This window comes from Mchenga conophoros, linkage group LG12, assembly GCF_057382185.1.
Source record: "Mchenga conophoros isolate Kocher_MC1m ecotype Shallow Benthic linkage group LG12, M_conophoros_male_GT1.1, whole genome shotgun sequence".
Classification (NCBI taxonomy): Eukaryota; Metazoa; Chordata; class Actinopteri; order Cichliformes; family Cichlidae; genus Mchenga; species Mchenga conophoros.
The window spans coordinates 2,446,119-2,460,226 of record NC_140537.1 but is presented as its reverse complement, the minus strand read 5'-3'; the positions used below and the strand labels follow the sequence as shown (position 1 = coordinate 2,460,226).

Sequence of the window (14,108 nt, the reverse complement as noted above, 5' to 3'; positions counted from 1 at the left end):
ATAGCTACCACAGCATCCTGACCAAGAAGAAGAGTGATGGAGTGCTGCGCCACATAGCCTGGCCTCCCGTCACCAGACCTAATTCCAGTGGAGATGGTTTGAGATGAGATGGACTGCAGAGTGAAGGCAAAAGGGCCAACAGGTGCTCAGCATCTCTGGGAACTCCTTCAAGACTGTTGGAAACCATTTCAGGTGACGACCTCATGAAGCTCATCGAGAGAATGCCAAGAGCGTGCAAAGCAGTAGTCAAAGCAACAGGGCGGCTATTTTGAAGAATCTAAAATATAAAACATGTTTTTTCATGTTATTTCACACTTTTTGTTTAATACATACATATGTGTTCATTCATAGTTTTGATGCCTTCAGTTAGAATCTAAAATGTAAATAGTCATGATAGTCAAAAACAGAAAAAACATCATATTAAAAGGTGTAGCTCTCTCTTTATAGTTAACAAGACCAGAAAAGGCTCCAAAAAAAGAGTCCTCATCTGCTTGAATGCATTGCAAAATAGCAGAAAATCTATATGAAATAATCTGTATAATAATATATAATACACTTTTATTTTAAAAATGCGCTGCATTCAGAAGCATTTCAACAGTAACATTCCCAGAGTAACTGACAGAACATGGCAGCATTTCTAAATGGTAAATGGTCTGTATTTGTATAGCGCTTTACTTAGTCACTAAGGACCCCAAAGCGCTTTACACATCCACCCATTCACACACACATTCACACACTGGTGATGGCAGCTACATTGTAGCCACAGCTGCCCTGGGGTGCACTGACAGAGGCGAGGCTGCCGGACACTGGCGCCACCGGGCCCTCTGACCACCACCAGTAGGCAACGGGTGAAGTGTCTTGCCCAAGGACACAACGACCGAGACTGTCAATTCAATTCAATTCAATTCAATTTTATTTATATAGCGCCAAATCACAACAAAAGTCACCTCAAGGCGCTTCATAGATACAGAGAAAAACCCAACAATCATGTGACCCCCTATGAGCAGCACTTTGGCGACAGTTGGAAGGAAAAACTCCCTTTTAACAGGAAGAAACCTCCAGCAGAACCAGGCTCAGGGAGGGGCAGGGCCATCTGCTGCGACCGGTTGGGGTGAGAGAAGGAAGACAGGATAAAGACATGCTGTGGAAGAGAGACAGAGGTTAATAACAGATATGATTCAATGCAGAGAGGTCTGTTAACACATAGTGAGTGAGAAAGGTGACTGGAAAGGAAAAACTCAATGCATCATGGGAATCCCCGGCAGCCTACGTCTATTGCAGCATAACTAAGGGAGGATTCAGGGTCACCTGGTCCAGCCCTAACTATATGCTTTAGCAAAAATGAAAGTTTGAAGCCTAATCTTAAAAGTAGAGATAGTGTCTGTCTCCTGAATCCAAACTGGAAGCTGGTTTCACAGAAGAGGGGCCTGAAAACTGAAGGCTCTGCCTCCCATTCTACTTTTAAATACTCTAGGAACAACAAGTAGGCCTGCAGAGCGAGAGCGAAGTGCTCTAATAGGGTGATATGGTACTACAAGGTCATTAAGATAAGATGGGGCCTGATTATTTAAGACCTTGTATGAGAGGAGCAGGATTTTGAATCCTGGATTTAACAGGAAGCCAAAACAGGAGAAATCTGCTCTCTCTTTCTAGTCCCTGTCAGGACTCTTGCTGCAGCATTTTGGATCAGCTGAAGGCTTTTCAGGGAGTTTTTAGGACTTCCTGATAATAATGAATTACAGTAGTCCAGCCTGGAAGTAATAAATGCTTGAACTAGTTTTTCAGCGTCACTCTGAGACAGGATATTTCTAACTTTAGAGATGTTGCACAAATGGAAGAACGCAGTCTTACATATTTGTTTAATATGTGCATTGAAGGACATGTCCTGGTCAAAAATGACTCCAAGGTTCCTCACAGCATTACTGGAGGCCAAGGTAATGCCATCCAGAGTAAGAATCTGGTTAGATACCATATTTCTAAGATTTTCAGGGCCGAGTACAATAACCTCAGTTTTATCTGAATTAAGAAGCAGAAAGTTAGCGGCCATCCAGGTCTTTATGTCTTTAAGACATTCCTGCAGTTTAACTCATTGGTGTGTGTTATCTGGCTTCATGGACAGATAGAGCTGGGTGTCATCAGCATAGCAGTGTAAATGTATGCTATGTCTTCTAATGATGCTGCCTAAGGGAAGCATGTATAATGTAAACAGAATTGGTCCTAGCACTGAACCCTGTGGAACTCCATAATTAACCTCAGTGTGTGAAGAGGACTCTCCATTTACATGCACAAACTGGAGTCTATTAGATAGATATGATACAAACCACTGCAGTGCAGTACCTGTAATACCTACAGCATGTTCTAATCGCTCTAATAGGATATTATGGTCGACAGTATCGAACGCTGCACTGAGGTCTAGCAGGACAAGCACAGAGATGAGTCCACTGTCAGAGGCCATAAGAAGATCATTTGTAACCTTCACTAAAGCTGTTTCTGTGCTGTGATGAGCTCTGAAACCTGACTGAAACTCTTCAAATAAACCATTCCTCTGCAGATGATCTGTTAGCTGTTTGACAACTACTCTTTCAAGGATGTTTGATATGAAAGGAAGGTTGGCCTATAATTAGCTAAGACTGCTGGGTCTAGAGATGGCTGTCGGAACCGGGGCTCAAACCGGCAACCTTCCGATTACAAGGCGAACTCCCAAATCTTGAGCCACGATCGCCCAACATTTCTACATACTGTTCTGTTGAAATTTCATCCTCAGGTTATTTAATTCAGTTTTTTTTTTTTTGTACAGCACCAAATCACAACAGCAGTAGATTTATCTTGTAAGGTAAAGACCTTACAAACGTACAAAGATTCATCAGTATTTGTTTCAGATAAAAGGTTTTGGTGCCTGTTCTTTATACTTGGTTCTACCTTGTGTGCTTTCACTGTGAGAATTCACAATCTTTTGTGCCAAACCAGGTATTTAGGCACCATCTTGGGTTCTTCAGTCATTTCTACCACAGTACTGGGAGATGACCAACCAGTTAGCATGGCAGTTCGCTTCCAGCTCCAACATAGAGTACAGGTCAACAAAATCTCTCTATTTTCTGCTAACTGTACATGTCTACCGTTTTTTATAACTATATTCATATTTCTCATATGTTCTACAGAATCCAGATGGTACTGTGTATGATCCCGTGTGTGCCTTCTGGGATTTTAATCTAACGTAAGTAAAAATTACAGGTTTTTTTTAAGGATTTGTATTTTGAATTTCTTTAAATTCCCCATAAAACCAGAATAAATGTAATTTTTTAATCAAAAATGGGGATGTACATATGTAAATTGTGTTTGTTGAATAAATTGTGTCTTATTAGCCCAGACGCTGGTGGGTGGTGGAATACCAAGGGCTGTGAAATAGTGTCCAAGCAGTATGGATATACTGTGTGCTACTGCAACCACACCACCAACTTTGCATTACTGCTGCAGGTGTACGAAGCCCAGGTAATATTCCTCTACTCAGCTGTCACGGCTGTGGTACTCTGGATTTTATTTGTGCTTTCATCTTCACTATGAGCTATTAATACAACATTTGCTCTGTGTGTGTGTGCGTGTGTGTGTGTGTGTGTGTGTGTGTGTGTGTGTGTGTGTGTGTGTGTGTGTGTGTGTGTGTGTGTGTGTCTGTAAATGGGTGTTACTGTGTCAGAGGAGCCCAGAGAATGAAAAAGCTCTGCAGGTGCTGACGTTCATTGGCTGTGGAGTGTCTCTGTGTGGCCTCCTCTTCACCTTCATCCTCTTCATCTCCGTGGGGTGAGTCACAAACGTCACAGAGTGCACTCTGTAAAGCATCAAGGGTGAAAAGCATTTCATATAACCCTGCTAGATTCCCATCAATAAATGGAGCGGAAAAAAGCAGAACATTGTGCTCTGTAGATGTGTGAACAGCATCGCAGTAAAACTTTTTTAATCCCGAGAACTGCTGTAAGAGCTTTGCTCACATATTTTTACTGTGTGTCCTTGCGTGTGTGTGTTTGTACAGTGTCCCTAAATCAGACCGCACAACTGTCCATAAGAACCTTATAGTTGCTCTGGGAGTGGCTGAGCTGCTGTTGATGTGCAGCAGTTGGGCTTCTGAAAACGAGGTGAGTCTTTGCATATAATTGAACACATCAAGTGTTTTAAAAATAAAAATACATGAAATTAAATCAAGCAATTTCTAAATCCTGAGAACTTTGTAACTTTATGTTCTTAATATTTACTGGCAAACCCAGCTGGGGTTTAAGGAAGAGCAAATGAATATCCCCCATTTAAAAACAAAGAAAAATCCTGTTTGGACACCCAAGTGGAAAATATCTGAATTTTTATAGGTCATTTAGAGCGATATCAGCATCAGTGTTGATCCTAATCCTACGCTATCAGAATGTGGATTTTGTAAAAAGCTTTTTGCTCTTAATAAATTGATAATTTATTATTAATTGTTTATTGATAATTGCTTTATCTGAAACATTTAAGTGTGAAGAATATGCAAATAACGAAGATTTTTTTCACTACATTTCATATTTAAATGAATAAAATGATGTTTGTCATGTGGTTATGTTTCAGTTTGTATTCCTTTTATGTCAGAGTCTAAAAGACTCAATCGCGGACTCAGAATGAAGTTTGGTGAACTTATTTACAGTGGCTGGAAACGGTGGGCTTGAGCTGAGAGACGTGGAACATGGATGCACATGTTGCAAACAAACAAACTGTGACAGGGTTAATTAGAAAGTCGATCTCAAATGTTCCGATGTAATTAGGAGAGAGTTTGCGGGATTCAGTCTGTACCTAAAACGCTTGCTGGAAAGCCAAACCTTTTGACCAGGTGAGTAACGCGGTTCAAGTGTCCTACCGCGATGCGCACATTGTTTATTCTGCTCTTTCGTCCAGAGCAGGGCTGTTTGTGTCGCCCTCCTGAGTTGCCAACACCTGCCGAGATGGTGTTAAACAGGTGGTACCAAACACTCACCTTCCACAGAGGGCAACAAGAATCACTGATAGCCTATCAATAGCGGGAGCCCAGTCGCTGAGGATGTCAGGGAGTTATGCGCATACTCGACCCAGGCCAACCTGGAGTTCCACCTGGGAACTCCAGGTGTATTGAAGAGAGGCCTGCAGCTCCTGATTTGTCCTCTGCACCTGACCATTAGTCTCTGGGTGAAATCTGGGCTCCCAGAATGGAGCAGAACTCTTTCCTCACCTGTGAGGCAAAGTGAGAGCCACAGTCTGACACGATGCAGCTGGAGCCCATCATCAGTCATTAGCTGGGCCATCTCCAGTGCGGATGGCACTTTGGGTGATAAAATGGGTTGTTTAGAAAAGTGGTCAACAGTAGTGAGGATAATTATGTTACCTGCTGAAGGAGGAAGGGCGGTGATGAAGTCCAGAGACATGTGGGTCCAATGCCCCCAGAGGAATCCTGCGGGCATGGAACTGGAAGCCTTACTTTGGACACACGCCTGACAAGCTGACACATACTCCCGGTCATCCTTTTTGAGGGAAGGCCACCAAAACAAACATTGCAGGAAAATTATCATGCAGTCCAAGTCTGGATAGCACGTGAACCTGGCCGCATGCCACCAATGGATGACCTGGGATCAAACTGAGGATGGGTCGTTACCTGGATCAGGGAACCTGGGACTCGCTCTCCCACATCAGAAATCCAGCGATACAGGCGGCGATAATATAGTGGTCTCCTCTGCAGAGGCATCCAAGGGCAAGAACTGACAGAAAAGGGCATCGGGTCTGACGTTCCAAGAGTCGGGTCTGTGAGTAAAAACACAGCTAACTGATCCGGAATTAAAACAGGACTACAACAGTTCAAAATCAGGACTACTGAGGACTTAACCAAGACAGAACCAGAATCAGAACTAGATGATAGCAGCACTAAAAATCATCATAGACCTGCACTACACTTATTTTTTAATTCTACCAAAGTACAATATTTAGATTGAGAAAAGTTTATATAATTATTTAGTCTTGTTGTGCAAACAAGCTGCAAAACTTAATAAATATAGAATTTGAAAAATAGTAAACCTAAAAAGAAACACTAGGTACGAGATACATGAGGACCTGTGATACGCTGATACTTCTGGTAAACAACCATTTGACTAACATGTGTGTCTCACCTGCTCTTGTTCATCTCTGTTCCTCTCTCTCCCTCTTTGTGCTGAAAATCATCAAATATACAGTTGAAACCAGATATTTACTCTTCAGATAAAAACACTTTTTTTAATTGTAACATCAAATCAGACTAAATGTTAATTTTTTTAGATTGATAAATATAAAAAACATGTTTGTTAACTTTATTCTGAGCCACACTTATGGAGCTCCACAGTTCTCTTCCTGGTGTTTTGTTGACATCTCTTGATGTTCCCATGTCACAGAAACAGGCTCTGTGTTTTGCCTTATATGCATCCACAGCTGTGCCACCAGTTTACTCACATGGACTCTACGGACCAATCAGAAGCTTCTTCAGCTCAGGATGGAATCGTCTGCAGTTTTCTTATTAATTAACAATAAACTTAGTGTACATGTACTCCTAAATTTGAAAGTGATAAAAACAGAAGCTCTGTCTCTCTTTATTCGGACATTTAACTAATTCGAAAGATATTTCAATATTTATTTACCCAAAACAAAACAAGTTTACTCTAAATTGATGTTGTACAGTAAAAAAAAATTGGTTTTATGTTTTTTCCCTAAAGTGTAAATATCTGGTTTCAGCTGTGAATATACTGCTGTGTGTTGAAGTTCCTCTTGTTTTGCATAGAAATATACTGAACAACATACAAAGCATAATATATAAAATAACATCTACCAGAGTTTTTCTTTGAAAGAAGCTCCTTATGTCCATTGTTGTATATCAGTACATTACTGAAACGCTTTGTTTAGCCGTGGAGGGAAACAACTGAAAATATGAAATAAACACATGTGAGCTGAGACTCTCTAAAGAAACAGCTTTGTTGTTGTTCGGCTTTTCATTTCGCCATTTGTTGATTCATTCGAAGAGCAAGTAACGTAATATGGGTCAAGTGATCAGTTTGATATCAATCTTTCGTGATTCACCGTCATATTTACATTATTTGTACAGTACGAATGATTTGCTTTGGTACCTGGTCGAACTTCAGTTCTCCTCTGTCTGCCTGGCTGCGTTTCTCCAACAGCGCACTCGCAGGTAGCAGCTGCCCCGCCCCCTCGCTCAGTCGCTTAGTGTCTGAGCTCGGATCATACCAATATCAGGGGGGATTCACGCACAGTCGTAAATTCCCACAGTGTGCACTATGTGCTTCGAATATTGTGTGTAGTTTTTGCTTTATACAGTTGTCAGCCAGGCATCTAACTATGAAAAAATTACACTCCAAAAGACCCCGGGCTTCTGACAAAACAACCCGGGCTTAAGCCCACTAAGCCACACCCCCGCTCCGCCCCTGGCTAATCATATGTGCGGGCCAGTTGATTACTACCTGGATCTGCCTGGATCTATTTATAGTCTGATCAGTGACTCAGCAGAGAAAGTGCACTGCAGTAAATGATATAAGTGCATGTTATGACTTCATGCTGTGAGTAGTCTGTGAGCATAGCAGAAATATACAGCCATGTGTCATTAGCACAATTTTTAAGTATAACCATTAACCAGTAATTAATGGCTATGTTTTATGAAAATCTCCAAAGACATGACCAACAAAATCGTTTTCATCCATGATTCAGGGAGGTAATTAACAATGCAGCTCAGCCCACAGCTCACCTTTGCTTTTGTATTCCTTAAATCCTGCAGACAGCATGCTTCCTGGTGACTGCACTACTTCATCTCTTATTCATGGCTTCTTTTTCCTGGATGCTGGTGGAGGGCTTGCTACTGTGGAGTAAAGTCGTGTCTGTCAATATCAGCGAGGACCGCAGGATGAAAGTCTACTATGCCATTGGCTGGGGTAAACTCTAATCTCACTGAAGCAGCTTGTCAAGTTTCAGTCTGGTTTATGACATTCAGAAAGAAACATTCATTCTAAAAACTTAATATCAGATTAGAAACTCAGAGTGTCGCCATTGAGTGAGTGGCAACAAGTCCAACAAGGATTAATTCCATTTCATCATCTTTAAATAAAATCTTTTCAAATCAACTTTACAATATCACAAAACTTTATAACAGTTAATTCTCAAATAAACTCCTGATAATGGCAGAAAGACTCTTCATCTTCCCAAATCTTCAAATGTTTACTAGTTATGGGAAGTTTGGCTCTCTTCAGAGAGCCGGCTCTTGTGGCACGGCTCCCAAAGAAGAGCCGGCTCTTTTGGCTCCCAAATGGCTCTTAATTTGTTATCATCTGTAGCCTCATATTTTAGCTTTATTTGGCAAATATGAATGCTTTGTGTGTTGATAAACCCTTTTGCATTTAGCGTTTTTATGAGAAGCCTTATAATTGCCTAATTTAGTGTATTTGTTCTGTTTCAAAAGCAGGATTCTTACAAATCCACTGAACAGAAGCAGAACAAACTCAGCAGTCTGTCCTCAGTGCAGGCTGACATTCAGAAAACTCAGAAGCCTCAGCTTGGATGGGCTGATGTGATTTCTCCTCTTAGTATCTGCTTCTTTAAACTGCAGCCAGATGCTGCTTCATTTGCTACTGTCAGTTATATGTATGTGTTTCTGCGATGCACTCGCACTCTCCTCCTCACCGCTGTCCTCGTCTCACTCACTGACTGAGGGGTAGTGACGCAATCCTGAAATATTTATACTTCCGTTACCAGCGTTTCATGTTTCAGGATCAATTCCTATATGAAAATGTAAATATCTATCTTGATTAAATTTGTTTTTAATCGTAAATATGACATCCAGACAAAAGTAAACTCTGCAATTAGCGGGATAGTCGGAAACACCCTGTTAATAGGAACTACAATCGCCTCCCGCCTCTCATTCATGTGCGTGCTACGCCTCCGCAAGAGTGGGAGCCAATGAGAAACCCGAGTCACAAAACATTAGAGCACAAAACGCACAGTCTTGACTTGTTCACAGATCATAGCTGCGTTTACGTTCAGCATAGAAGTGATGCTGTGTGTGATGGATGTGGGAAGACAGTTAATACAAAGAGCCGATGCTTTTGTGCACATCACTAATATTCACCAAAGTGGCCTTAATGATAGTAAAGTGTTCACTTTGTTGAGTGGGCTCAGTGTAGCATAAACAACATTTAGCAGCATAAATACAACAAGAATGGTCGTGTATGTTAAACAGACAGTTAGTTTTGGTTTGGTTGGCTCTCCTTACAAACTCACCTTTTGGGCTATTTGTGCATTATTTAAATGTAATAACTGCAAAGTCCGTCACAGTCTTTCAGCAGTCTGAATGACATTTTGACGAAATTTGTATTAACAACAAAAATAGGTACAGCTGCTTTAACAACAGTGTCAAATTATTCTGTCTATAAAGTGGTTCCTCAAAGGATACAGATAATCTAACCACAGAGAGAGTACACGTTTATTGTTTCTGTGCGTTCACAAATCCCTGACAAGGTCACTTTTAAAGCTACATTACGTAGTTCAGCTGCTACAAGAATAAGACAATGATTGGGAAGAAGACTGAGTTAACTAGCTTTACTTTGAGTCTAGAGAAGATGCTGCTACATTAAAAGTGTAAAATGTAGACGTCACTGTAGCACATAGTGGCCACTAAGTAGTTCTGCTTATGTTTCTTTGTCCAACTTTCATTCCTTTCAAACATGTGCTCATGTCTGCTGTCACTAGATACCACTACGGCACAGAAGTCATCCAACAACCAAACTGTGTTTTGATCTGTAGCTTGGCTCAGCTGGTACTGGTGGCCAGTGAAACTGTGAAAGATGTGCAGAAGCAGAATGATGGCGAGCCCTGATGTTGTCTAAAGCCACATGTTACACATGCTTACAGTAGTTAATCAGTCAAACTGCAGATGAACTCTTTTATATTCTAGACATGATTCCTACTAAATAGCAAACAAACCAAACAAAACAAGTTTCCTGCACCTGACTTTCAAACTTCCCAGATCCATCTGTGAGTCTGCGTGTTTTGTCATATGATGAGAAGTGAAGCACAAACAGTTTTCAGGTGTTCCTCTCATCTCTCCATGCAGATGTGCAGAGTTACCCTTCAGAGGAGACATTCAGTGGGACAGGCTTCATAGCGCTCCTCTGTTGAAGCAACGTCTTTAAACGTGTCGCCTCTGTGACACCAGCACAGCAAGGCTGGTATAGTTCAGCACGATAAACTAAAAGCTACAAGTAAAAACAGAACTTTAGAAACAAAACTTTCATATTATGGAATTACAAAAGTAAATAATTTAAAATTAGAGGAAATATCTTTGGATTTGGTCTTTGTGTGAAGAACTGGCGTGAGAGAGCCTTGGCGCACATTGAGGATGAGACGTGACATCTGTTGTGTCTTTTATAACTTCTTATAAAATTTCCTTGAAAAATGCACACATTATAATAAAAATGATGTATTTAAAAACCGAACACTAACATACTAATAATGTAATATACCACACCAAACTGAGACAAAAATCCCAAAACCAATTTAATAAGCACAAAAAACTGTAAATGAAGTAAAAATATAGAACTATAACTATAACTCATAGTATTATTTGATATGCAGTTGTTCTGTTATTAAACTGTTTTCAGGTGTGCCTGTTCTGGTTGTTGGGGTAACCCTGGTGATATCCATGGACAAATACAAAGCAGACGATCATTGCTGGCTCAATGTGAAGACCGATACAATCTGGGCCTTTGTGGGACCTGTGATATTTGTCTTGACAGTATGTAATCTTATTTTTGCTGTATCTGTCCCTGATTTTCATTCTATTCAGTATCTTTATTGGCCAAGCAAACAAAATTTCATGTCGCACATTTTGTTCCAAATTTCATGAAAGTTTATAGATGGTAAATGGCCTGCATTTGTATAGCGCTTTTCTAGTCCTTAAGGACCCCAAAGCGCTTCACACTACATTCAGTCATCCACCCATTCACACACACATTCACACACTGGTGATGGCAGCTACATTGTAGCCACAGCCACCCTGGGGCGCACTGACAGAGGCGAGGCTGCCGGACACTGGCACCACCGGGCCCTCTGACCACCACCATCACCATGATGTAATAAATCTTAGACATAATCTGACAGAATGCTGTTGCCATAATTAAGCCAACAGTAACCACATAAGTAACTATCCTTATACTAAAAAATTAGAGATCATCTATTGTTACTAACAGAGTCGTTTTTAACAGTAGAAGGTTCAAGTGATGTGAGATTGAAAAGAAAGTTTACAAAAAATAACATTTTTATTTGTAGCCACTTATATCCTGATGAAGAGACTTTACACTTTGTCTTATGTGTCTGTTTGTGTGGTGTTTTTTATGTTTTTTAAGAATATTTATGTTTTACATATAAGTTCCCATTCTTTTCAATCACTTCATTTTATAAGGTTAAAACACCGCAATATTAGAGGAGAATATTATCATCCAAAAGATCAAATGATTCCCTATGAGACAGTGGGAAGGAAGAACCCGCTTTTAATGGGAAGACTTCAACAGATCCAGGCTCAGGGAGGGAAACACAGAGTCACCAAACCAAACACAAACTGGAGAGTAGACAAAAATGACATCACAATGCATCAACAAGGAGCTGCAAAGAACCTGCTACTCAAATGTGGGGGCAAAAAATGCAAATTTTATATTTTTAAAAGATTATTAAAAATGCTTTATGACAAAATGCATTTATTTGGTTTGCCTATTCATACGGTAAATTTTACTAATAGAAATACAAATATATAAACAAATACCTGGATGTCTTAATGAGAGTATCAGGTCATTCTGGATTTGTTGCAGAATCATAACAGTGAGTGTTTCCTTAATTTGTATATTCTGTTCCCTCCACCTGACAGAGGCGAGGAGCTGTGCAAACTGAAATCACGTACACTGCATTCACTGAATGCTGTTTGCTGTGATTTGATTTCCTGCAGCCTGAGCAGAAGGGAAACATCTCCCTCCTCCTCATGTGAGCTGGAGGCCAAGTGGTTCTGCAGTGGCACGTCTTGTGTTTGCCGGAGGCCGTGTTGATGCTGTTGTCCTCTGCCTGCAGGTCAATGCGGTTGTGCTGTGTCGGGTTGTCATGGTGACTGTTTCCAGCGCTCGTCGCCGTGCTAAGATGCTCAGTCCAAGCTCAGCATCAAAGATGCAAACCTATGACCTTACCTGGTGAGATACAATAAAGTTTGTAGCACTCTCTGTCACTCCCTCTCCTCCTGCTTTTTCTGTGCTCTCCTACGATTTTTTTTCTTCTGTTGTCTGGCCAAACTCGCTCTGCCTCTCTCTCTCTTCACACAGATACACACAAGCTTGCTATTTTCTTTTTGGTTGAGCAACCCATGATGAATAGAGACAGTGTGAGAGACGGGGAGTTTACTGTGGGAGTTGTAAGTGCTTATCAGCTTAACACCTGGGCCCTGCACAATTGTTTCTGTGGGAGTGTGTGTGTGTGTGTGTGTGTGTGTGTGTGTGTGTGTGTGTGTGTGCGTGCGGTTGCTACAACTTTGCTACAACTGTTATTCTTTAAAGCACTTTTCTTTAGAATTTCTCCTCACATTAAAGGACCGGATTGTTCCCTTCTCCTATTTAGCATTTCTGTTCCTATCAAGTCCTCTTAAAATTAGGATACCTGAAAAAATGAGTTCCCCACCAGGATTGGAAGAGGCACAGAGGAAGAGGACAGCCAAACGCTCTCTGTAGATGTCGTACAGTACGGTGTTTGTTCGTTTTATGTAACAGTCATTGTTGCCCTTAAAGTTGTGGCAGAAACAACAAAGTGTTGTTGTCCTGCTACACTAACTGTTAATTACATACATGTAAAAATGTATTAGTCTTCCAAATGCTGAGCAGCAAACACGACTTCCACCCAGTTCTGTTGCAGTGCTACAGTTAAACTTAGTAGCTCTGCTACGATATGCTTTTTTCTTTTCCTGTTAAAATGCAGATCTGTGGTGAGTTTTTGTTGTTTTTTACGTAAATATTATTTCAGACACAGTCGAGTTTTCATTTTCTGGACAAAATGAATCCAAACCATTTGATGTTTACCCCCTTAATATCCACTCTTTCATCATCGACCGGTTTAAGGTGTGTCTTTTGTTTTAGGCCCAAATAAACGTTACTTTTTTAAACCGTGCAAATATATTTCCCATTACATCCTATAAATGTTAGTTTTCTGCTTCCAATTAAGCAGATATTCTTTAAAAAGTGGTTAAGATGTTAAAATCATTACAGGTAGGGAAGAAATTATTATTTAATGCACATCTACATGTACCTGTAGATATTTTATATGTAGAATGTGTGGGCATTCTTCAGTAATGTGCTTGTCAGAGGATAATGCACAGGTCAAAATATTACAATTAGAAAGTCTTGCTGTCTGAAGGAGAAACTGGGATCTCACATATTTTACCTGATGATAATTTCAGATTCAGGTAAACAAAATGCTTCAACCCAGCATCAAGCAGCTCTCTTCCTTTTTATCTCAGCCCAAAGCTGTTTCCCCCTCTCGCTCTCGCTGTCTCTTCGTTCCCTCACAAACAGACTGAAAGTCTGTGCCAGTGTTACGTCAATTGAAGAGATTAGAGGGAAAACGACTTTCAAAAATAAAAGGGAAGAGAGTGTTGGCTTTGTCCTTGCAGACACAGTGTAGTCTGAAAACTCAATCTCTCTACCCAGGTGCAGCAGTGTGACAACAATAGTGGTTTGAACAAAGGCAACCTCTTCTGCCTTGCCCCATGAAATGGTTATTGGCCGTATAAGCACCAGGATCATTGAAAGAAAGATTGCAAAGGAACAGGAGCATGACTGTGGTAGGCGGTAAAATCTTTAGCTATGGAGAGATCTTTGATGAGAATTCAAGGAGGAAATATCTGAGAAGAAAATGTCATCAAAATAACTTGAAAACTCCGCTCTGCTTGTTCCTTCTGTCTGTCCTCAAGTTTTATAACAGGGTTAACAAAGAGAAAGAAAAGTACTCAGGAATCAACACAAGGTGAATTTTCTTTCATAGGTGTGAGACCTCGAGCTCATCTTTGCACA

At 40.6% G+C, this 14,108-nt stretch overlaps 1 protein-coding gene across 1 annotated transcript in view; it reads left to right on the top strand.

Annotated features, from left to right (window-relative positions):
• adgrd2 (adhesion G protein-coupled receptor D2) overlaps window positions 1–14,108 on the top strand; it is a 58,130-nt gene that overhangs the window by 22,213 nt on the left and 21,809 nt on the right. Inside the window, exons 11-18 of the mRNA XM_085293284.1 lie at window positions 2,968–3,073; window positions 3,159–3,214; window positions 3,363–3,489; window positions 3,692–3,795; window positions 4,025–4,127; window positions 7,796–7,949; window positions 10,671–10,804; window positions 12,127–12,242. Coding sequence (XP_085149410.1) covers window positions 2,968–3,073; window positions 3,159–3,214; window positions 3,363–3,489; window positions 3,692–3,795; window positions 4,025–4,127; window positions 7,796–7,949; window positions 10,671–10,804; window positions 12,127–12,242 — 900 coding nt within the window. The remainder of the gene's footprint in view (window positions 1–2,967; window positions 3,074–3,158; window positions 3,215–3,362; window positions 3,490–3,691; window positions 3,796–4,024; window positions 4,128–7,795; window positions 7,950–10,670; window positions 10,805–12,126; window positions 12,243–14,108) is intronic.